This window comes from Nematolebias whitei, chromosome 9 (assembly GCF_014905685.2).
Source record: "Nematolebias whitei isolate Nwh7 chromosome 9, NemWhi1, whole genome shotgun sequence".
NCBI lineage: Eukaryota > Metazoa > Chordata > Actinopteri > Cyprinodontiformes > Rivulidae > Nematolebias > Nematolebias whitei.
Window position 1 is genome coordinate 8637895 of NC_056506.1, and position 25292 is coordinate 8663186.

At 44.3% G+C, this 25292-nt stretch overlaps 1 protein-coding gene across 1 annotated transcript in view; it reads left to right on the forward strand.

Moving 5' to 3' along the window:
* LOC119414867 (unconventional myosin-VIIa) overlaps window positions 1–25292 on the forward strand; it is a 246919-nt gene that overhangs the window by 168419 nt on the left and 53208 nt on the right. Inside the window, exons 41-43 of the mRNA XM_037681988.1 lie at window positions 11926–12031; window positions 19643–19756; window positions 20045–20132. Of these exons, the coding sequence (XP_037537916.1) occupies window positions 11926–12031; window positions 19643–19756; window positions 20045–20132 (308 nt within the window). The remainder of the gene's footprint in view (window positions 1–11925; window positions 12032–19642; window positions 19757–20044; window positions 20133–25292) is intronic.

Here is a 25292-nt window from a genome sequence, read left to right on the forward strand (position 1 = left end):
AAGTTCACATTTGATAAATTACAAGCAATCAAATCAGGCCAGAGAGCAGACTGATTAACATAAATAAAGCTAGAACACAGCTCTTTAATTTAGACAATATAGTTTGACTAAGTAAAATCAAATTAAAAGTATAACCATGATCCAAATAAAAACACGAACATAAGTTAGATAATATAATTATTCCTAGAAATAAACAACTATTTCAAATCAGTGTTATCACTAAGGTATAATCACGTTAAACAAACAGTGTTAACAGTTTAAACACAGACACAGAAACTAAGATGATTCTGCCTTAAAAACAATCACCAGGCCTCCAACAGATATTGAATTAACATACCCATGAGGTAGATAATAATTAATAATTACGTATAAACAATTTTGACACAAATCATTTTTGTATCCCTAAAGTAGAATAGCAAGTTAAACGTTAAACAAAAGCCGATTTCGGTGAACCAAAACTTATCAGAAATATAGACGTTAACGTCCTTGAGGGGGCGGGCTAAGTCGTAACCATAGCGACAGAAGCTGAACCAATCAGGAAGCTAGCCTTCTCAAACGGGGATAAAAGGCCGGAAATGACACACGCCCACAGAGCATTTTCCGGGAGGCGCACATGGCGATGGTTCGTTCTTAATGCTCCATTTATATGCATATATCTTATTAATGTAATTGTTTGTCTCTGAATATCTGTAACCCATGTTGTGTCAATTAAATCTTTTATACGAAGGGTGACGCCTCAGCCGTTTTGAACACGACGTGGTATTCGAACCACAACACTGGGCAACTGGTAGAGCTGCTGCCTCTCAGCAAGCAGGTCCCTGGTTCAAATCCCAGTCCAGGGGCCTTTCTGGGTAGACGTTTATTTTCTAAACATAACGTCCCAGTGGCTTTTAAACCCCAAAATACATTACGGCAAAGACTGGTTCATCCTAAAGATCCAGTTCCCCGGCACAAACAGAGTAATATTGTGTATGCTGTTCAGTGTCAGGAGGGCTGTGATCAGTCTTACATCGGAGAAACTAAACAGCCACTGGCCAAAAGGATGGCCCAGCACAGAAGATCAACATCATCAGGCCAGGATTCTGCGGTCTACACTCATCTCCAGGCCAGCGGTCACTCTTTCAAGGAAGAAGATGTTCACATCCTGGACAGAGGAACGATGGTTTGAGAGAGGAGTAAAGGAGGCCATCTTTGTGAAAAGAAATCGTCCATCATTAAACAGGGGTGGAGGCCTCCGGTTTCAACTGTCCCCCTCTTACATTGCTGTGATTGCTAGTATCACTCAGCCCTCTGTGAATAGTAAACAGCCATCAGTGTGCTAATGATCCATTGTTAGGCTGATGGTCCTTCTTGATGTGTGCAGCTAGTTTTGGTTGTCAGCAGCAAACTGGTTGATCCACTCTGAGAAGGTGCTATTTAAGAGACTGAGCTGAAAACAGCACCTCAGACTGAGGAAGTCTCTTGGATGAGAGACGAAACGTTTCTATATTTTTTTGCTTTGTTTTATTTTTTGTTTTTTTGAATGTCCAGAGGACCAGATTGAACTTTTTTGGACTTTCTGGGTAGAGTTTGCATGTTCTCTCTGTGCATGCGTGGGTTTTCTACGGGTACTCCGGTTTCTTCCTGCAGACCAAACACATTCATGTTAGGCTGATTGGTAACTCTAAATTGTCCCTAGGTGTGAGTGAGATAGTGAATTATTGTTTGTCTCTATGTGGCCCTGTAATAGACTTGTGACTCGTGCAGAGTGTACCATGTCCTTCGCACAGTGATTGCTGGACATGGGCACCGGCGACCCCCGTGACCCAAAAGGGAAGAATCGGGTAAAAAATAATGGATGGATGGATGGTTAAAAAATACAGTAGCTTACCAGGAAAAGTCACTGATAGCTATCTTCATCTTCTTTCTGTGCACTAAAACCACTAAAGTCTTCTTCAATGTCAGAATTGAACATCCTCAGAAAAACCTCATCACATGTCCTCAGTCTCTCATTATCAAAAACATACAGTAGCCTACCAGGAAGTCATTGATCGCTATCTTCATATTCCTCCTGCTGCAAGCTTGTGCTCTGCGGAATAAAAGTTGCTCTGCGCATGCAGGGGAGTCCCTGTGGTTACCCAATCTGTTGCGGAACTCGATCCGCAGTGTAGCTCATTTGCGCATGCGCTAAAAGGAATAATTCCGGGTTACACGGATCACCGTTCATTCAATATGCTAGATTAAGGAAAATGTACTAATATAATTCTGTTTATGAATAAGAACGGTCTTAATTTACTTAGAAAAGTATGTGCTGTATCAGCCAATTTTCATGTTGCTAATTTTCGTCACTCGTATTTCCGTTAAAATCATTGACATATTTACATCATGGCTTAAATTATATGCAGCTTCACCACTGAGCGGCACTGTTTCACCATGGAAATAATTCATTCTGAATCTTGAAGGGTTTTTCTCATTCAGTCCAGGCCGGGGGTCAGGTCTAATGAATCGCATATCAACTTAACCAATGATTTGTAACGGAAATACAAGTGGCGTAAATTAGCTACATGAAGATCGGTGAAGATAGAGCACATAATTTTCAAAGTAAATTATGACAGTTTTTATTCATAAACAACCGCGATCTGTGTGACCCGGAAGTACACTACAGATCCTGCTTCTGTAACAGATTGGGGAATGACAGTCCCTCCTCACGTGCTCTGCACGTGGGGGGAGGGGGTCCTCGCCCCTCTCCGTTCTCTCCTTCCCTCCCAGTTTCATAGGTCCACTGTGATCTGTTCCGTAATTTCATTGGTCAGATTTTTTTAACCTTTACTTATACAGGTAGTTTCATTGAGTCACAAGGACCCATCCCCCAAGAGAGACGTGCACTGGGCAGCTATCTGAGCGCCCAGGTGTGATGAGGCTAAATGTTTTCGTGGCAGGAAGCTCATTAGCCCGTCAAAAAAAAGAGGAAAATCCATAAATTCACTTCTTCTTCCAGACCGGCTCTGCTTCTTCTTCTTTTCTTTTTATCTTTTTTTTTTCCTCACTCATGGGGCAGGCGCAGCAGACTATTTAGCCAATCATGGCTGTTGTTCTGAGGCAAACGTATACATGTCACTCGTAGGTCACATTTAGAAAAGCACGATTGGCTGGAATTTCCAGCCAATTGTGCATCTGTTTCTGGACACAGATGCCTTCAGGGTTCACAAAAAAAAACTCCGACAGACAGTTGCGACAGGTTGATGACAACTAATTACAACCACACATTCACGGAATGGTCAAATTATCGTTTATTTGGCCTTTTTTGGGATTATTGATTGTACATCGTACAGAGGGCAAAATTGTTGTACAAATACGATAATTATCATACACCTGGCAACACTGCTCTTCGGAGACGGGCTGCCCGCCCTGGACTGAACAAGAAAAACACATCGCTGAAGCCCCGGAGCTCGAATGTTTACCGAGAAGTTGCTAAACTTCAACGTAATTAATGACCAACCACTATCAGTTGTAGAAAACAAAGGATTTTGCAGCTTGATACTTGCAGCCAAGATATAGTTTACCCTCCAGGAGATATTTATCAGTAGAACAGTAGACAATCATTAAAAAAAACATATGATTTGAAAATTACAAGTACATTTTATATATATATATATATATATATATATATATATATATATATATATATAACATATATATATTTTTTAAACGAAACAAAAACAGCTACATTATAGAAATGTAAAATACTAAAAACAGGAACATGTCTGTTGGTTTATGCCATGAACGTAGCAGATGTTTAAAGCCATTTAACTTTTATTTTTTTCATTTATTCGTTCATTTAAAATGGGGAGTGGTGGCACAAAGGTTACCATACCATACCACTTTATTTATAAAGCACTTAAAACAGCTACAAAGCCAACCAAAGTGCTGTACAGACAAAACAACAGGTAACACACAAAGCAAAATACAAAATGAGGTAAATCAGAATAGACATAAAAACGATGCAGATAATGACGACAAACCAGTGTGGAGCATACAGGATCAAAACACAGATCATCTTGTGTTGAAAGCTATTGAATAGTAGTGAGTTTTTAAACTTTTTAAAGGTTAGAGAAGGTGGGCCTGTGATCGGAAGATTGCCGGTTCAAACCCCGGTACTGACAACATCAAAAATGTGGGTGGTGTAGGTGAAGCACCCACACCTGCCCCCACCCTTATTCGTCTCACTCTGGGCCCTTGAACAAGGCCCTTAACCCCCACCATCTGCTCCTCCGGGTGTCCTAGATAGCAGCTGTCTGCTTTACACAGAGGGCTGTGGTAGCTCGGTGATCTGTGGTTGTGTCAGGAAGGGCATCCAGCGTAAAAAATAACTGCCAAGTCTTTGTGCGACTTAGTTCACTGTGGCGACCCCTAACGCAGGGAGTAGCTGAAAGAAGGGAGAAAAAAAATTTCATTAATTTAAAAGAAACAAAACAAATTCATCAAAAAGAAAACATTGAATGAAAAGAGTGCAGAAAGAAGAAAAAAATTCTTATATCTGCTCATTATTTAACCTTCCTAGCGGGGCGAGATCCCGCACGCACTTATGATGTTAACGGGTCAGTTGTGACCCGTCTTAAATCAGCCAAAAAATGCCCTCAAAACAGTGTTTTTTTAAGAAGTATTAGAACACATCTCTAAAATAAATGTGTCTTATTATTTTGTTATTTTAATATTATTAACCATAGTAACATTTATAGTGTTAAGGGTAAGTTTTGACCCATGTATATTTACGTCAAAAAAAGGAAGAAACATTTATTTTCAAACATTGAACTTTAATACCAATATAAAATAAAAAGCAGAACAAGTAATAATACAAAATACAGATTCAGAAAGACAAGAAAAAATCAAAATGAAATAAATACTCTTCTAGTTACAAACATGCTCTTTCTAGTTTCTTTCTGTCTTTCATGCATGCGTATGAACTTGCGTATGAACTTGCGTTGTGTTCAGATGCATGTGTTGCAAAAAGTGGCAGTTTTCCTATGTTCTTTGCATATGTATTTTCTGCAGTCAAGGCACAATGTGTTTGTTTTCCGGTCTTTATTGCTTGGGCACATCTGACACCTCTTTCGTTTTGAAGCAGGTGGAGTTGTGGGTGTGGTCGATGTTGAAGCCCGGCTGCCTGAAGGGCGTGTTGTCACTGATGCACTTTGTGCAGCTGATGATGTGGTTGGAGTGGTGCTCCGGAGCTGTCTGACAACGTTCGCAGTGGCTGGGTCTCGGGGTATCCGTTCCCTTCTCTCAATGTATGGCTTGATCAACAAATTTCCTAGCTCCTGAAGGAACAATCTCCGCTTGTGTTTTTTTTTGGCGTTCCACCCCAAGTCAATCTGGGTCCACAAGACAAATGCATTGTATGCAGACACATCTAGGATGTTGTAAAATACAACCATTGGCCATCTCCTGGTCATTCGCTGGCAAGTGTAGGTGGCAGTCAGCTTGTCCAGGGTGTCCACTCCTCCTTTGTTTTTATTGTAGTCCAGGATGATTTCAGGCTTTTTGTCACTTCTTGTTGACACAGCTGCATCTTTGTGAAGAGTGGACATAAGTACCACACTCCGGTTCTTTTTGGGACAGTATGAAACAACACTGGTGGTTTCTGTAAAAGCAAATTTTGAAGACAGTGGAGCCCTGTCTTTCACCTGCAAAATTTCAAGGGGCAGCTCAGGTTTGTTTTTTCTTATTGTGCCCACCATGGTAAGTTTCCTCTTGAGAAGTTCTTGTCCAAGATCATAGCTGGTGAAGAAATTGTCACACATGATATTGTGACCCCGCAGTCCAGTAGTCATATCAAGGATTACCCGTTTTCCTTGATTCTTCTCAGGGATGCCAGCTGCAAGTTTGCCTGTGTAAATCTGTAGATTCCAGGCATAGCTGGTTTTCGCATCACAGGCTGCCCAGATTTTTATGCCATATTTGCCTGGCTTACTGGGCATGTATTGTCGGAAGGGGCATTTTCCACGGAAAGGGAGAAGACGCTCATCCACTGTCACCTTTGGTCCTGGGTTGAACATCAGTGGAAGGAGCTTCACCCATCTATCCCAGACGTCTTTGATGGGAGCAAGCTTGTCAGACCGTGCTCTAGTATCTCTGTTGTCAAATCTGAGGACTCTTGAGATCATTTGAAAGGTCTGAAGTGACATTGTTGCGCGGAAAATACTCCTGCCTGTGGACACATCCCAGAGACTAGTAAGGGCCTCATTGCTGGATCTGTACACGCCAGCGAGAAGAAGAACACCAATAAAAGCATCCAGGCACTCCTCATCAATGTCCTTCCAAGTGTCACCGTGAACTTTTTTCCCTTCGCGGTTTATCATAGCAATGATGACTTTCTTTAGTGACAATGGCATAAACAAATCAAAGCATGTCTTGATGTCACTTACTCGTGTCACAGCAAACCTTGTAATCCCAGGGGTCATCTTCATAACATTTTCAGCAGCTTCCCTGCCATGTGAAACAGGAGGAATCGCACTCCAAGTGATGTTACCCTTTTTGGATTTATAGGTTTCAGTTACAGGAGCAGCTTCAGCACCTGTGCCCTCCTCATCCGACGAGTCTGTGTACTCTGATTCATATTCAATAGCATTGTCCTCCTCAGAAACGGGCTCATCTGTGTCACTAGGTGTGTCCTCTGCATCATTTTCAGCAAGGATGTGATCTAGAGCTTCTTGTACTGTGAATCTTCTCTTCATTTTGGTATGTAGCCAAGCTCTAGGTAAAATGGACTGTCTGTTTCTACATGTCTCTACATGCCCATGTAGAGACACACCCAGGTGGGTGTGTCTATCTAGGTCTGCCTATCAAGATGGGCATGGCTATCCAGGTAGGCTTATCTCTACATGGGCATGCCTCAACATGTCACTGCATCTACAGCTGGATGAACTTTTTCAGTTTTTGGGAGCAGAGTATGAGGGACTTATCAATAAAAGTAGTATGGATAAATGGGGATGTTTTGGTCAGTGAAGTAGACAAACAGGTAAAAACAGAAGGCCCTAACATATGTATGACAACGTTAGTGAGGTCACAGTGTGTTTATGATTTCAGTTTTGACACTGATTATTGGTTGATAGTCTTATACCATAACTGGGTCACAAATGACCCCAGCGCGGCAAGTGCGTGTTGTTCTATAAAAAATAAAAATTAAATTTAGTGAAAAAAAAAAATATATTTTTTTATTTAAATAAAGGTTCCAGACAAAGTCAAAAAGCCTTGATGCAAAAAAAAATATTTAAAAGACAGTATCATGTTTTAAAATTTAAAATGGGTCACTACGGACCCTAACATAGTAGGAAGGTTAAAAATATATAAAATAATTTTAAATAATCACTTAATCACTTTAATATCCACTTTAAAGATAGAAAAAAAACATGTTTTGTGTTAGCAGAATTTAATTCTAACTTTAAAACTTATCCAACATTAAAACTTCCCTCAAGTTTCCTTTTTGGACATGCATGAATATATTTGTACAAATTGTACTTGAGAGGAGATTATTACAGCCTCATATAAAATCTATAATGATGATGATATCAGAACGGTATCGGCAGACAACCAGATTTAGGTATCGGGATCGGATCGGAAGTAAAAAAAAAAAAAAAAAAAAAAAGTGGATCATGCATCCCTAGTATTTTATTGGCACCACAGTCCATGGTCCATGGGTATTCTATAGGCACCACAGTCCATGGTCCATGGGTATTTTATAGGATTGAGATCAAATTTTTGTGATGGCCACTCCAAAACATTGACTTTGCATCCTTAATCCACTTGTAACTCCATTCATCCATCATCTTTACCCACTTCTTCCTTTTTGGGTCCCGGTGGGGTCAGTGGTGCTCATGTCTAGCAGTCACTGTGCGAGAGGCGGGGAACACCCTGGACAGGTCTCCAGTCCATCGCAGGGACACATAGAGACAAACAAGACAAACAACCATTCACTCTTTCACTCACACCTAGAGATAATTTAGAGTTACCAATCAGCCTACCATGTATGTTTTTGGTATGTGGGAGTAAACAGGAGTACCTGTGGAAAACCCATGCAGCATGGAGAGAACATGCAAACTCCACCCAGAAAGATCCCGGACCGGGATTTGAATCAGGTCTACCAACTGAGCCACCGTGCTCTTTCACCATCTCGTCTGGCTATTTAGGGTCATCCATTTGACGAGCAGTTTGTGTCCAAGCTTTAACTTCCTGGATGATGTCTTAAGATGTTGCTTCAACACTTCTGCATATTGTTCTTTATTCGTGGTGGCATTTCGTGAAGTACACCAGTTTCTCCAGCAGTGAAACATCCCCACAACATAATTCTGCCACCCACGTTACTGCACAGTTGGGTTAGCTATTTCCTCCAGATGCAACAATGGTCATTTTCGGCCAAACAGTTCAGGTTTAGTTTGATCAGACAACAGGACTTGTCTCTCCAGAATTAGGGTCTTTGTCCCTGTGTGCATTTGAAAATGTTTTGAGGATCTTTCCCACTGTAATGTCTTCTTCCTCAGAGTGACCTTCAGCCTGTGGTGATCCAGGACTCTGTTCACTCTAGATAGTCATACTTAGTCCAGCTTCTTCACAAGCTCTGTTATCTTTGTTTTGGAGTTGAGCTGCACATTTTGCACCAAAAACCATTTGGAACTACAAAACCTGCCTTCTTCCTGAGTGGTGAGACGACAGGACGTTCGCATGGTGTGTTAATCTGTGTAGTTGAACAGATAAACAGAATCTTCAGGCATCTGGAAACCCAAGGATGAACCAGAGTTTGGAGGTTGATTCTACTCCTTTATATCTTGGCTGATTTATTTTGATTTACCCATGATATAAAGCAGAAGTGTGTCTGAAATGTGCCTCACCTTTGTGAATCCACAGGTGTGCCTCCAATTCACTCACACATTGTCAAGCAACTAATTAAAAGCATCATCATCTGGGCTTCTACTAATTGTCTAAGGACAAAGTAATGGTGTATGTAAACCTGGAACTTTAAAGAGAGTTGTTAAGAATTTTTTTTTGGATTATCTCTCCAAATCCGAGGCCATGGTCTTGAGCTGGAAAAGGGTAGAGTGCCCTCTCCGGGTCAGGGAGGAGGTCCTGCCCCAAGTGGAGGAGTTCAAGTATCTTGGGGTCTTGTTCATGAATGAGGGAAAAATGGAATGTGACATTGATAGGCGGATAGGTGCAGCGTCTGCAGTGAAGCGGGCGCTGTACAGGTCTTTCGTGGTGAAGAGAGAGCTGAGTCAAAAGGCAAAGCTCTCAATTTACCGATTGATCTACGTTCCCACCCTCATCTATGGTCATGAGCTTTGTGTTGTGACCGAAAGAACGAGATCTCGGATACAAGCGGCCAAAATGAGTTTTCTCAACAGGGTGTCTGGGCTCTCCCTTAGAGATAGGGTGAGAAGCTCGATCATCCGGGAGAGACTCAGAGTAGAGCCGCTGCTTCTCCACGTCGAGAGGAGCCAGTTGAGGTGGCTCGGGCATCTGTTTAGGATGCCTCCTGGATGCCTCCCTGGTGAAGTGTTCCTGACACGTCCCACCGGGAGGAGGCCCAGAGGAAGACCCAGGACACGCTGGAGGGACTATGTTTCTCGGCTGGCCTGGGAACACCTCGGGATTCCTCCGGAGGAGCTGGACCAAGTGGCTGGGGAGAGGGAAGTCTGGGCCTCCCTACTTAGGCTGCTACCCTGTGACCCGACCCCGTATAAGCAGAGGAAAATGGATGGATGGATGGATGGATGGATATCTCCCATGATTTGGGCATTTAGCAAACTAAAAGGTTTGAAGAATTGTAACTGTTTAGTTTGATTTAATGATTGACAGGAAACTAATGGTTTCATGTCTTTTTCCATGGTGTGTTTCAAGTTTATCTATTTTTAAAAAGCTGGTTAGGTGCTCGAGAGTTACAAAAGTAAGTGAAGAAGGATTGGACGGGTCCTGGGCCTATGACGGCTCTGTCACTTTATTATTCGCCCGTCGAAGGCGGCTTGTAATATGGAAAAACTGTTCTCTTGTCCCACCCATAACTTCTGATTCGGTAAAGATAATTTAACAAAACTTCATACCCTTATTCATCATGGTTAGACGGCGTGTGAATATAATTTCATCACTCACCTTCAAGGTCAAGGTCAGAAATTAAGGTCAAAGTTTAAAACAAGGTCTTTGCTTCTCCGTGCCATTACTACAGATTGCTGTATTGTGGGGCGGCTGTGGCTGAGTGGTTAGAGCAGTCGTCCTCCAATGCGAGAGTTGGGGGTTCGAATCCACCAGCAGTCACATGCTGAAGTGTCCTTGGGCAAGACACTGAACCCATCATAGCCTCTGATGTGTGTCCATCAGTGTATGAATGTGATCTAAAAACACTGATTAGTCTCATTAGAATGATTTGTTCAATTAGCTTTGTAGAGATCTAGTAGAATGCTGTATGAATGGGTAAATGAGGGCACAGATTGTAGTGTAAAGCACTTTGAGTATCTTGAAATAAGATAGAAAGGCGATATATAAGTAAATACAGTCCATGTATTATAGTTTGTTGATGGGTGTAAAATGTGTCATACGCAGTATTCTTTTTAAACTGGTTCAAATTCTCTAGTAGCGCAAGATAAAGTCGTTGCAACTCAGGTGATGGTCAAGAACCCCGTGAACATTTCAGGACATTCTGGACCCGCCCTTTCAAATATAAGTTGCAGTTTGTCTCCAACAGTTGCAGCCCAGTGAGACAATGTCCCCAGTGAGACACTGTCCTCAGTGGGATGCAGTCCTCAGTCCCCAGTGAGACACTGTCCTCAGTGAGACACTGTCCTCAGACCTCAGTGAGACACTGTCCTAAGTCCTCAGTGAAACACTCTGCTTAGTCCTCAGTGAGACACTATCCTCAGTCCTCAGTGAGACACTCTCCTTAGTCCCCAGTGAGACACTGTCCTCAGTCCTCAGTGAGACATTGTCCTCAGCCTTCAGTTAGACATTCTCCTTAGTCCTCTGTGATACACTGTCCTCAGCCCTCAGTGAGATACTGTCCTCAGGCCTCAGTGAGACACTGTCCTTAGTTCCCAGCAAAACACTGTCCTCAGTTCCCATTGAGACCCTGTCCTCAAGTCCCATTGAGACCCTGTCCTCAGTCTCCAGGGAGACACTGTCCTCAGTCCTCAGACACTCCTCAGTCCTCAGTGAGACACTGTCCTCAGTCCTCAGTGAGACACTGTCCTCAGTCCTCAGACACTCCTCAGTCCTCAGTGAGACACTGTCCTCAGTCCTCAGTGAGACACTGTCCTCGGTCCCAGTGAAACTGTCCTCAGTTCCCATTGAAACCCTGTCTTCAGTCCCCAGTGAGATCCTGTCCTCAGTTCCCAGTGAGACACTGTCCTCAGTGAGGCACTGTCCTCAGTCCTCATTGAGACACTGTCCTCAGTCCCCAGTGAGACACTGTCCTCAGTTCCCATTGAGAAACTGTCCTCAGCCCTCAGTGGAACACTGTCTTCAGTCCCCAGTGAGAAACTGTCATCAGTCCTCAGTGAGACACTCTCCTCAGTCCCCAGTGAGACACTGTCCTCGGTCCTCAGTGAGACATTGTCCTCAGTCCCCAGTGAGATACTGTCCTCAGTCCCCATTGAGACCCTGTCCACAGTCCCCAGTGAGACACTGTTCTTAGTCCCCAACGAGATGCTGTCCTCAGTCCCCAGTGAGACGCTGTCCTCAGTCCCCAGTGAGACACAGGGTGTATGTCTGTCCACACCCTGACTAGTCAGAGCAGTTTGACCCTTTCTGGAGGTCAGAAGGTCACAGCTGATTGGTGTGTTTTGTAACATATTTGTTGATACACCTCTTTACTCTTTGATATCTTAAACTGCATTTTCACCTCAAAAGACTTTAATGTAATTGCTTTTTTCCTGTTAATTTAACGTGGGTGTTTTGGATGTGCAGGAAGGAGCCCAGGAAGCTGCCCCCCCATCAAGCAGAAGTGGAGGCCATCCAGCAGGATAGCACCCAGATCTTCTACAAAATCCACTTCCCAAATGACACAAATGCTGTAAGACACATCAGAGTGCTGGCTTGTCTTCTGTCTGCGTTTTATTGGACAGATGAGTCTTTCTGTTTCTCTGCATGTCTGTTTTTCACTTTTTGCATTTTTCGGACTTTTGTTGTTCTTGGTATCATCTTCAAACTGTGAAAACAAAATTTTGCCTGCAAAGAATCGGTTCTAAATCTAATTTAAGGACAAAAGACGTTGGGTACGTACTGTAACCCCAGATTCTAAGAGTATAGGCGTAGGCCTTTAAGACTAGTGGGTAGCTACTGGGTTTTATCCCTAAGGCGCTTAGCGCTGCACTGAAAACTTTAGTCCACGCCCACCTGCTGTGTGGGCTTCTCCCCTGGTCCGTATAAATTATGGTTAGACCGGGTATCGGCTCCCAAATAGCTTTTTTCTTCAGCCATTTAGGAACCAGTGAGGCCCCACGCTTAAAGGGCTACCCCTATACTCATAGAATCTGGAGTTACAGTATGTAACCAACGTTCTATTTCGTATAGGCTTCGCCCTTTAAGACTGTCGCTAGTGGGTTAAAGGCAAAGCAGGATGTAGTCTATGCCTCACTGGGTCCATTCAGACACAACATGAAGCACCTGCTTGCACAAAAAACATTCCATCACTCAGCCTTCTGTGTATGTAATTACACGCTGCGTAATTGCGTGCCCCATGCGCAGGAGCGCACCAGAGGAGATCTCTGGTGAGGAAAAAGGCTGAGATAGAAGACCTGCTGCTGTGAATAGGAACAACAGAGGATACAAATTGTAACAGTGTAACGATGAACAGAGCAGACCAACAGCTCCACAGGATGAACCGATTAATAACGATAAAATCAGCAGTCATGAACTTGTGACTGATAATAAATATCTCACACTGCGACTGCATGCAGGCAGGTGTGAGCTCAAAAGTGAGGCTCCATGAAACAAATAATAATCATTCTGTCAGAACCTTGACAATAGAATGGGCCATGGAGAAAGACGAAACATCACGTAGATAAAAACGAATAATTGAACATGACGATGGCCAGGCAGCCGCCATACAAAATATCTTCCACTGTCATCCCTCCATGCAGAGCCATGAAGGATGAAAACCCTCTGGTGGAATGTGCCAAGATTCTCTGGAGGATCCAGTCCAGGTCAACTGTAAGCTTCAGAAATAGCTTCACACAACCAGTGTGAGAGGCGCTGGGTGGGTAGAGGACGTCCTGAAGGACTGTCCCAGTAATGCACGAACATACGCTGAAAACGGCACAGTGCGGCCATGTGCACCACGTAACATGACAAAATGCGCGCATAGGACAGAAGGAGGTGAGATGTTGTTGTATGAGGAATTATGGCATTATGAATTATGAGGAAGAGGATAAAAACCCATCCAAGTTTATCACTCTCGATCTGAGTGAGCTTGTGATGCTTTTCAGAGCAGGGTTAAAACGCAGTACAGCTGAACTGTCGTCAGCTTGAATTCTGAGACATGAGGGAGCAACAGAGAGAGCAGACAATCATTCACTCTCTTTGCCAACATCAGAGCTAACAGCAGGGCTGTTCTAAATGATAGAAATTTAAGTAAAACCTGATCTAAAAGCTCAGAAGGAGCTTTGATCAGAGTGTGCAGGACCATAATTAGGTCTCACTGTGGAGCTAGAGGACGTGACACCGGTCTGTGTCTCTGTACACATTTCAGAAAGTGCTTCATCAATGGGTGATTAAAAACTGTTCTGTCACCGAAACCTCGTGACAGGGAGAAATAGCTGCAGCATAAGTCTTAATTGTGCTGAACCCTAGATCCCTGTCCATCCGCTGCTGCAGAAAGGACAGCATGCCACCTAGTGGACATGAGATGGCCTCTACACTTTTCTCCCCACACCAATGCTGAGAAAAGCTGTCCACTTGATGTGTACAACGTTGTGGTGGAAGCAGCTCATGCGCCCTGAACGTACGCACCACATGCTGTAGGAGGCCCATCTTTTCTAAACGGATCTGTTCAGCGGACAGACCCAAAGATGCTGACCTATTTCTGGGTAACTCCTGATCGCTCTTCCTGCCTGGAGGAGAGTGCCCCCCCACAACAGTTTCCACAGCTGACCCGATATCAGTCGCTGCAGATTCGGGAACCACAGAACGCATATGCGTTCAGGAGCTACGAGGATGACTGACGGTTCTTCCTCCCGGACCCGCTCCAGGGTCCGTGATATCAGCAGGACTGGAGGGAACGCATAAAATAGCCTTTTTTTTTTTTTTGGCCACGGGCTGTGAACAAAGGCGTCCACTCCTAACGGTGGGTCGTCTCGTGGGCTCAGTGAGAACCATAATTAGCACTGGGCGTTCTCCCGTGTGGCAGACAGATCCACTGCTGCTCGGCCAAAACTGCTCCAAAAAACAAAGAAAAAACAGCTCGGGATGGAGGCTCTAGTCTCTGTGGTGGGGACCGCCCCTTGACATGATATCCGCTCGCCTGTTCAGGCACGCTGGGAAAGTACACTGCTCTGATGGAGAGCAGGTTCCTCTGTGGCCAACACAACAGCTGTTTTGTGATGCATAACAGTTGGGCTGAGCGCACACCTCCCTGACGGTGTATGTAAGCTGCCGTCATTTGTTGTCTGTGTGGATCAGAAAATGCTGATCCCGCAGCAGGGGCAAAATGCTGAGTCATGTTTCAGACGGTGAAAAAACATTCTAGTACATTTATGTGAAGCGACATGTGGTCCAGCCACTGTGATCCCACTGCTTGGGACAGACACATTCCTCCCAGCTTGACAGGAACGCGTCTGTGAAAACTGAGACGTGTGACGTAGGCCTGCTGATGGGAACTCCCTCTGACAGAATGAGGAGGTTTCCCCAGTGATTCAGATCGTTTCTCACGGAGGGGGGCACAAAGATAATCCACCTCTTCTGGCGCACAGGATCTATGCACAGGCGGGCGAACCATCTCTGAAGGTGTCTCATGTGAAGTAGGCCCAACGGAACCATGATGTGGGCCAGTGACATCATCCCAGGAGTCGCATGACAGGCAGAACTGTTACTATGCTGCAGGGTTTAACATGGCGGAGCCAGGTTTGACACAGCGGAGCTGAGCTGACAGAGCTTTGGCTCTCAGCTGTGATAATGGCCCTCATTGTAGTTGAGTTAGCTCCACTTCCAGATAACGATCATCTGGGACGAACAAACAGAAGTTTTCCCCAGTTTATAGAAACCCCAGGTTAGCAGGTGTAACACTAGTGTTTTGGTCTGTGTGACAGCTTTCTAACTGGACCGAGCTAATAAGAGCCATCATCCAGATAAAAGGATTTCTCATTCCTGCCATGTGTAACGACTGCAGATCCGTCTCCACGCATTTCAAGAACATGCGTGGGGTGTTTCAGAATGATTGAAATGTAAAATATGCGCTCTTTAGGTCTATGGAGGTGAAAACCCAGTCGTTCTGGTGAAGTTTTCCAGCAGCTGTTGGGAGCTCTGGAAAACACGTTTTTCGTCAGAAATTCTTGAACTTCTGACAGGAGACATGAGCTCTGTTCTGGAGAAGACAGAACCGTCGCTATAATCCCTCTGAAACGGTGGGGGTTGAGCTGTGAACTGCAGCGTGTAACCCCTTCTGATCAGATGGTCCGTCCATCTGTCCAGGGAACACACTCGCTGCAACTCTGAGTAGCGCTCGGAGAGCGGGCATTCATTCGTATTGTGTCATGTTTCTCATGAAGGTCAACCATACTAAAAAATCCTTACTGCCATCACTCGCTCCAGAGATTCTCCAGGGGAACTCAGCGGGGGCTCTGACAGAAAAAAGGCTGTATGTGTGCCTCTGTGCTGGGTCCAGGCTGCGGTCTCACATAGAGCTGAGGAGAGACGGCGCGCACCGAAGGAGGCGTGTGCGCTTCTGAGTGAGACGCCGTTTCGGTGGAGGCTCCAGCTGTCGTGGAGAAACATGTTTACTCCCGCTGAGCTGTGAGTGGTCAGAAAAACAGCAGAAATTAAAAATAGGCTCTGGCTGAGAGACGAGGGATTTTACCAGACTTGGTCTGCTGAAAAAACATTGTTTTAGCTGATGTTGCAGACAAGTGTTGTGATATTTACTGAACTGCGGTGCCTTTTAAAAACGCTGTTTAGAGGTTACTGGCTCGTTCTGTGTGGGGAATGTGTGAAGAGAGGCAGCTGAGAGATCAGCTGATCTGACAGACTCAGATGAAAAAAACTTTCAGAGGTGTTTCTGTTTTATATCAAAACATACATCATCAAAAAACACATACCTTCCCCTCAAGGATCTGTTACCTGGTGGAGGGGGCCGGCGGAGGAGCGGGGTGTGAAATCGCTGCTGCAGCTGTGAAGCGCCTCTGGTGCTGTTACTGGCCAAGGTGGTCCCTCCAGCGGCAGGAGGGGCAGATGGACTGTGACGTCACCAGACGGTGTACAGTCTCTGAGACCTCCTCGGACCTCTGCGATTCTTCAAGGATGGTCCTGAAGTTGGCCCCGAACAGCGCCTCTGGGGTGATGGGGCCCTCCAGCAGGTCTTTCTGCAGCCTCTCGGACACGGATGGTGAGAGGCGGAGCCAAGTGATCCTCTGGATCATGGTCATCCAGGCGGCGATGCGGGACAGGCAAATCGCAGAGGTTGCACATGTTTAAGATGACATCAGCAGCTTTACAGAGAGAGCTATTTGTCTCCTCCAGCAGGTCTGCTTCTTCCAGCCTCTTCGAGATGCTGTAGGCCAGCAGGGCGACGTTGTTTTTCGCTGTGGCCGTCTGGGATGATTACTGGTGAGCTCGGTTAGAGACTTTGTCACCCTCTGGTCATGCTTCCCTGGAGCAATTTTACCAGACTTGGTCTGCTGAAAAAACATTGTTTTAGCTGATGTTGCAGACAAGTGTTGTGATATTTACTGAACTGCGGTGCCTTTTAAAAACGCTGTTTAGAGGTTACTGGCTCGTTCTGTGTGGGGAATGTGTGAAGAGAGGCAGCTGAGAGATCAGCTGGAAGTGTTTTCCCACAAGTGCCACCCACCAGGCTTGGCTCCAGCGGGGGAGGGGGACCGAGGTTAAAACATCAATCGGTAAAACCCTCCACTCTGGAGATGGAGGTGAAGGTGAAGATTGCTGTCTTCAGCTTGCCAGCCCAGCTGCAGCCTCATTCCAGTGTGACGTCATAACTGGACAGCAAGGCCAGATGGGGTCAAGGCGATGAGCCTGGGCGGAGCCAACCTTGCCGCCAGATCATCCGATCAGGGCGGAGGGAGGTGAGGGACGGAAAGTCCCTTGTGTTAACATCCTCCTGGATTATGTCGGGCAGCTCTGAGAGGAGGGCACCGACGGCTGGGAGCAGTGTGGTCGCCGACGTTGGAAGATCCGAGGTGGCTGAGCATTCACTTGGCCAGTCGTCTTCCGTCACTACGCTCTCCAGGAGGGAAGGGGCAGCTCCGCTTCACCTTCTCGGAGGAGTCATTCGGTTCACTGCGTGACTCTGCGTCAAAGAAGGGGGTGATGTTGTCCCGCGCATAGCGTCCCGCCACAGAAAAAAAACATTCAGCGGAGCTGCTGCCAACAACGCCTTTTTCGAGGAAATCATCGGGGCGGCTGTGGCTGAGTGGTTAGAGCAGTCGTCCTCCAATGCGAGAGTTGGGGGTTCGAATCTACCAGCAGTCACATGCTGAAGTGTCCTTGGGCAAGACACTGAACCCATCATAGCCTCTGATGTGTGTCCCATCAGTGTATGAATGTGATCTAAAAACACTGATTAGTCTCATTAGAATGATTTGTTCAATTAGCTTTGTAGAGATCTAGTAGAGTGCTGTATGAATGGATAAATGAGGACACAGATTGTAGTGTAAAGCGCTTTGAGTATCTTGAAATAAGATAGAAAGGCGCTATATAAGTACAGTCCATTTACCATCCAATTTACCTCGAGAAAAAAACACGTTAGAAAAAGCGGTGGCATTGTCCAGCGATTAGCGGCCCCCCACGGAAAAACATTCGGCGGGGCTGCTGCTAACATCGCCTTTATCGAGGAAATCATTCGATTACCGCGAGGAAAAAACGTTAGAGAAGGCGATGGTGTCGTCCAGCGGGTAGCGGCCCGCCACGGAAAAGTACTTCTCGGCGCATACCTTGAACAAAGGCTGCTTGTCTGCTTCTCCTCGGGGAGGAATAACTCACCGGGACGGCAGGAGGTTGGCGTGGCGGGACTCAGGCAGCCTTAGCGAAGGTTGTGCCAGTCAAAGCTGGACAACTTTCCTTCTTCGTTCTTCTGACAGTGCTAGCTAGCTGGCTGAAGAAAAAATGGGATCCAATTCCTAGTCTCACCATAATTTATATGGACTGGGGGGAGAGGCCTACACAGCAAGTGGGTGTGGACTAAAGTTTTCAGTGCAGCGCTGAGCGCCTTAGGGATAAAACCCACTGGCGACAGTCTTAAAGGACGAAGCCTATACGAAATAGAATTACAAGTATTTTACTTCTATTGTAGACCTAAAACAAAACCATTTATTGATTTATGTAAACTATGAAACTATGGCCAACAGCAGGCTTACTTCAGTTAGCATAAAACCTGAAACAGTTATTGAGTCCGAGTGGTACCACAAAAACTGCCAGTTTTTCTTTTCTAACATTCAGCAAGAACCATTTTACAGTAAAAGTACCTTGATGAAGTACTAACAGTTAATAATGCAGGATTTAATTAAGCTGTAATCACTTGTTAACGGGCACCTCCAGAACTGTTTTAATGGGGTGGCCAGATGGAGGCCACTGAAAATCCTGCAGTGGCACCAAAAGCAAAAGCCACAAAATATTAAAAAAACTCTTTATAGGCTGAGGTGGTAAAAAGGTGAGTTGAAAACTTTGGCATTAGGAAAGTTAAGCTAGCTGATTTAACTCAGTTTCTTTTTGTTCCCTGTCACGGAATGAAAAGGAGGAATTGAAAATACCTTCTGTAAGTCTGTGCATGTTGTATGTGTAATAATTTTAAAAATAACAATAACTGAGGTACAGACTTCCATTTTGGTGTGTGGCTGCATCTAGGTGTAAGAATGGTCACTACCAAACACTGAGTTGCTGCACCAGAATCAATGGTGGTGTCAATTTGGCCTCCATTGATATCTGTAAACTGACCAATCTAATCGTTTGAGAAAAAAATGTTTTTTAGTTTTTATATTTTACTTAAAAGTATAGTTTCCTCAAATTATTGAGGATGCCCAAGATTAATCTATGGGGGCCAAGGCCACCACACCCTGGCTCTTCCACTGGACCTGGTGAATAATGTTTATTCCCTCTACTCACTGGGACCTGTCACTCTGCTCTGCCTCAGACAAGCAAAATGAAAACCTCCCTCTGTTCTTCTCCACAGTGTAACTCCGCCCCACTTGAATATGTTGCACCAAAAACTTTTAGGTTTGCTTCATTCCCTGTTCAATTCCATTCCAGAGAAACACTCATCTCCAAAACTAAAAACATTCACTATTCAAACCTTTCAGAGACGAGGGACATCATCACATCAATGTTTATATATTTATTATTGCTTTAAAAAGTGTTTACGGTCTCAGGATTACCTTCTTTCTGAATCATTAACAAATCCTTTTATTGTAAGCTGAAGTCTTGACTCAGATCTGTTGGACGACTCTGTGTGTTTTTGCAGTTGTTAGAGGTATCCTCAACAACCACCATCAGAGAGCTGCGCCTCAGCGTCGCCTCCCACCTCCACCTGACCTCAGCTAACGGATACGGCCTGTACATGAAAACACCACAAAAGGTGCAGTCGAGCAATGTGCCTGCACAACTTAATCCTCTTTTTATCCAGATTTTAACCCAGTTGTTGGATTCTATGTTTCGTTTTTTTCAAAGGAACATTTTAGATGTGAATTCCTAATTTGATCAAACCCTGACGCATGCTCAGTAATTCAGGTGGAAAAATCTAAAAATGTTATGTCAGGTCCTCTGGACGGGTTCTGATCATGTGTCTTAAAATGAGTGATAAGCTCGTCTTCCCTAGAACGTCCAGGGACAAATAAACATGCCATTTTCTTCTGTCTTTCTACAGATGACCAGCCTCGATGAGGACAAATATTTTTTCGACAATCTAAGACAGCCATCAGAACTTCCTAAAAAGGTCAAAAAAGTGAAAGAAGGTGATACATTGTGCTAACACTCAAGTTTTATACACCAATGATTTAAGCGTTTATAATTATCGCCTGCTGCTTAAAAAGGCAACATCTTACGCTGTTGTGCCCCTTGTGTGTCTGTTAGCAAAATATCTCATGAACCACTGGATATATTTTAATGAAACTTGCTGATAGGTGATTATTAGATGTTGGCCAAAATGAACTACAAGTCAGTCAGTTTCACTGATAATAAGCTAAAGTTTGATGTAGAAGAAGCTGAGAGTCTTCTTCAACTCGTATTTTGAGCAATAAATGTTGTAATAATTGTAAAATCCATACATTCATACATCCATTATCTTACGCTTGTTCCGAAATCCTTTCTGAGATCCTTCCTGCCCACAGTCATCAACATCTATAACAACTCTTTAATCAAACCAGGATGATGAGTTAGAACAACAATTTAATTTCTCTCTGAGATTAATAAAGTGTTTTTGAATTGAATGGAATTAAATTGAACTGAACTGAATTGAAGTCGGGTCTCGGGGGCAGCAGCTTAAGCAGGAATGCCCATACATCTTTTTCCACAGCCATTTCTTCCAGCTCTTCTGGGGGGACTCCAAGACGTTCCCAGACCAACCGAGAGACATAGTCTCTCCAGCGTGTCCTTGGTCTTCCCCAGGTGTCCTACCAGTCAGACATACCCGAAGCACCTCCCCAGGGAGGCGACATGGGAGCATCCTTACCAGATGCCCAAACTACCTCAACTGGCTTCTTTCGATATGGAGGAGCAGTGGTTCTACTCTGAGTCTCTCCCGGATAATTGAACTTCTCACCCTATCTGTAAGGGAGAGTCCAGGTACCCTGCAGAGGAAACTCATTTCAGCCGCCTGTATCCATGATCTCATTCTTTCTTTCGGTCACTACCCAGATCTCCTGACCATAGGTGAGGGTAGGAACGTAGACCGACCAGTAAACAGAGAGCTTTGCCTTATAGCTCAGCTCCCTATTCACCAAAACGGACCAGCACAGAGTCCACAGTACTGCAGATGCTGCACCAATCCGTCTGTCAATCTCACACTTCATTTTTCCCTCACTTGTGAACAAAACCCTTGAACTCCTCCACTTGAGGCAGAACATCACCCTTGACCCGAAGAGAGCAATCCACCCTTTTCTGGTTGAGGACCATGGCCTCAGATTTGGAGGTGCTGATTCTCATCCCAGCCACTTCACACTCGACTGCCAACTGCTCCAGTGAGAGCTGAAGTTCATGGCTTGATTATGCCAATAGGACCACATCATTCGCTAAACCTCAGAGAAGGAATCCTGAGCCCACCAAACCGGGCTCCCTCTGCCCCCTGGCTGCACTGAGAAATTCTGTCCATAAAAGTTATGAACAGACTTGGTGACAACGGGCAGCCCTGGCAGAATCCAACTCCCACCCTGACGGGGTCCGACTTAATGCTCCCAAAATGCAAACCAAACTCTTGCACCACTTGTATAGGAATGGAATCTTCTGATTCAAGATGGCGGCACCAGTGTGTTCGGCTTGCCTCTGTCTGCAAACGTTGTGTTGTTTTTTTGCTTTTATCATTCAGGGTGCCAACTCTGTTGGTGTATAATCGCCATACACTTTTAAATCTTCAACCCTGTTTTAATAACATGGCATCATTTGTGGCCAGAAAACTTTTTTCCCTCCATTTCGGTTGGACGTGCTGTCCTACCTGTGCCACGCCCCAGCTCCACCTGCATGGAGAGGGCACAGACGTTGCGTGAAATGTAGCGGCTGGCTGATCAGACTGAAAGTCTGTTTGGCATTGGCCGTTCTCTCTGATGGGTTTGGAGCTGCATCTAATAGTTTCATCCTGTGGTGCTCCTTGGATCCTATTGGCTCCTCTCAGGTTCCTGCTGTTGGCCTGGATGAGGGACAATCTGCGCACGGCCTCGTTTTCCCCCACCTCCACATGCGCGGAGTGAATCATCACAACCTGCTAGACCGAGCTCCTTGGATGGATTACACCCTGGCTCTGGTACCTGTTGTCGGCCTGGGTGGGGGGCAGCTGGTGCACTGCCTCTCCCTCCACTACCTACGTGCGCGCGTGGTGAATCATCACAACCTGCTGTTGCTGGACCGAGCTCCTCGGATGGATTACATCACCCCCGCTCCATCTCATGTTCACATGGCCCTGGTTAATGTTAGATCGCCAACTAACAAGAACTTTATTCTGAAGGATTTCTTCACCTCCTGGATCCACCTGGATTTTTAATTCATAACTGAAACATGGATAACTTCCAGTGATTCCAGTGCTTTTTGTGAACTCTTGCCACTAAAATGTACCTATTTCAGCTCTCCCAAGATGACTGGTCATGTAGGAGGAATAACGACTGTTTACAGAGAGAGATATCTCTGTAAACAAATAACACCTTAAACATTTTACTCCCGCTTTCAGTTCAACATATTTCAGCTCGGATCTTCACACCGGGTGCTGTGTGGTGCTTTATACAGACCTCCAAAATATTCCAAAGACTTTCTGACTGACATTGCAGATATTTTGGCAGGAGTCCTGCTTAAATATGACAGGATCTTAATAGTTGGAGACTTTAATATTCATGTGTGTTACACTGATAAACCGTTGGTCAAAGATTTTTTTACAGCCTATCACTTCTTTAAATTTTTTTCAGTTTGTATCTGGTCCAACCCAAGAATGTGGCCACACATTAGATCTTGTTTTAGCTCATGGTTTTAATGTTTCTAATCTGGATGTTTGTGATGTTGCTTTTTCAGACCACATGCCTGTGTTGTTTGACATGTCACTTGTCTGTCACTCAGTCAAACTCCGCATTCCTGCACAGCCCTGCTGGGTTGTTAACTCCTACACTGTTGCTCAGTTCTCTGCAGTTTTTAATTCTGCCATCAACTCCAGGGATCCTGTGGATCCCTGTTCAGATGTTGAGGCTCTCTCCTCTCATTTTAACTTGGCTTGTCAGACTGTTTTAGATGCTGTGGCCCTATTAAAGATAAGATCTTCCAGACCGAAGCCTGACCCCTAGAATGATGATGTCACATGTGCTGCCAGACGCCACTGCAGGAGAGCAGAGCAAAACTGAAAGGACAAGTTACAGGTGTCTTTCCAAGCATTGAGGGACAGCTGGCGTTTCTATCATACAAAAAAAAAAATAATAATAATAATTCTCTGGCATCATTTCCTCCAATTCCAACAATCCACATGTGCTTTTTAAAACCATCAGCTCTGTTCTTAATGCCCCACAATCAGCCAGCCCAGAGAACTCAGCTGAAGTATGCGAGAACTTTCTGAGCTTTTTTACCAACAAGGTTACAAACATTAGAGCTCTAATAAGCCCTCCTTCTTGTGACCCCGCCATCTTTGTCACACACACCACTGTTTTCAATCAGCTTGAACTTGTCACCCTGCCTTTTTTAAAAGACATCACTGGTCGTATGAAGTCTGTAGGGGTTGAACGACTACATATTTTTTAAACTCGACATAAACATAATAAAACTCGAGTAGAACTCGAGTAGTTGATGATGTCATAGGATCTCAAGATGAAAAAATAAATAAAAAATAAAACCGCAATAAAACATCATTTATTAGTTACAAAAAAAACAAAACAAAGACCAACAAAACATTGGGAGCATATATTATGTTCCTACCATTTATCATACTGTAAATAAGTCACAGGAAAACCAAAACTATTCGTTATTATTATTAAGATGCAAAAGTGAAAGAAATAACGTGCGGCACATAAATAAACAAAACTAAAAACAGTGGGGCGGAGGACCACCCCACACCACCGCCAGCTATGGTGCGCATTAGGTTTAGTCTTAGAGATTAATATGTTTATAGGTTTTTTTATAGGTTTAGAGATTAATATTTTTTGCTTTTTGTTTGTGAAACAATGTCAGAGGTAGCTGCTTCTGGTTTGGTCATTGGACCCGGTGTTACACCTTATTCTGTTACCTGCAACAGTGCATGCAACACAGCCCCCTACGGTCACAAAATACGGTGGTCACAGAATATAGTGTAACACCGGTTTGCAACGATCTCCAAACAGTCAGGAAGTTGATTCATTTTCTGTTTCCTTATGGTAGTTGAACCGGAAGATTCATCTTTAGTGAAATATTTCCAGACTATTGATGCATTTCTACCTGTTTGCCAAGACTGGGCCTGCTCCGCTCAGTCCATCTGCTGGGAGGAATCCATTTGGTAGCTTCTACTAGTAGCCCGGTGCAGATCACGTGACACAATGATGTCACTGCGAATACTCGACGTGAAATTTAAAGACTCAATAGATGTCCTAGGAATCAGCCTGTCGATTACTCAAGTAGTCTGTTAAAGCCCTAGAAGTCTGCTGGATCTCCAAATGATCCCATCCCACCTCATCTTTTTAAAGAGGTTTGTCACACGGTGGCTCCTTATGTGTCCCAAATTATAAATGGTAGCTTGGCAAGTTGACAGGTACCAGCGAGTTTTAAAGATGCAGTTGTGACACCACTGATTAAAAATTTCAGTCTTGACTCCACAGACATGTCCAGTTTTAGGCCAATTTCAAAACTGCCCTTTGTATCTAAGATTTTGGAGAAAAATGTGTACAGCCAGTTAACATCTTACATAAACGACCACAACCTTCTTGAACTGTTTCAATCTGGTTTTAAAACTCACCACAGTAATGAGTCATCACTGTTGAAAGTTTTCAATGACATTCTCTTAGCCACTGACTCTTTAATTTAATTTTAATTTAATTTAATTATTTCTATAGCACTTTACACAACCATGGTGATGGTGACCAAAGTGCTTAACAAAAAACAGTACTTAAAATGACAATAGGTTAAAAGCAAGAAAACACAACATAATAGCACAAATAAAACCAGAAATGTCACCACATATTTACGTACTAAAAGCTTGTTGGAATAAAAAAGTCTTAAGCTTCGATTTAAAAGGGCCAAGTTCAGTAATCTGACGCAGATCAAGTGGGAGCTTATTCCAGAGTCGAGGTGCGGCCGCAGAAAAGGCACGGTCACCCCAGCGTTTATATTTAGTCCTTGGAACAGAGAGCAGGAGCTGGCTGTCTGACCTCAAAGATCTGGAGCAGGCGGGGAAACTTAGCATCTCAGTTATATAAGGAGGAGCAAGGCCATTCAGAGCTTTAAAAACAAATAATAAAAGTTTA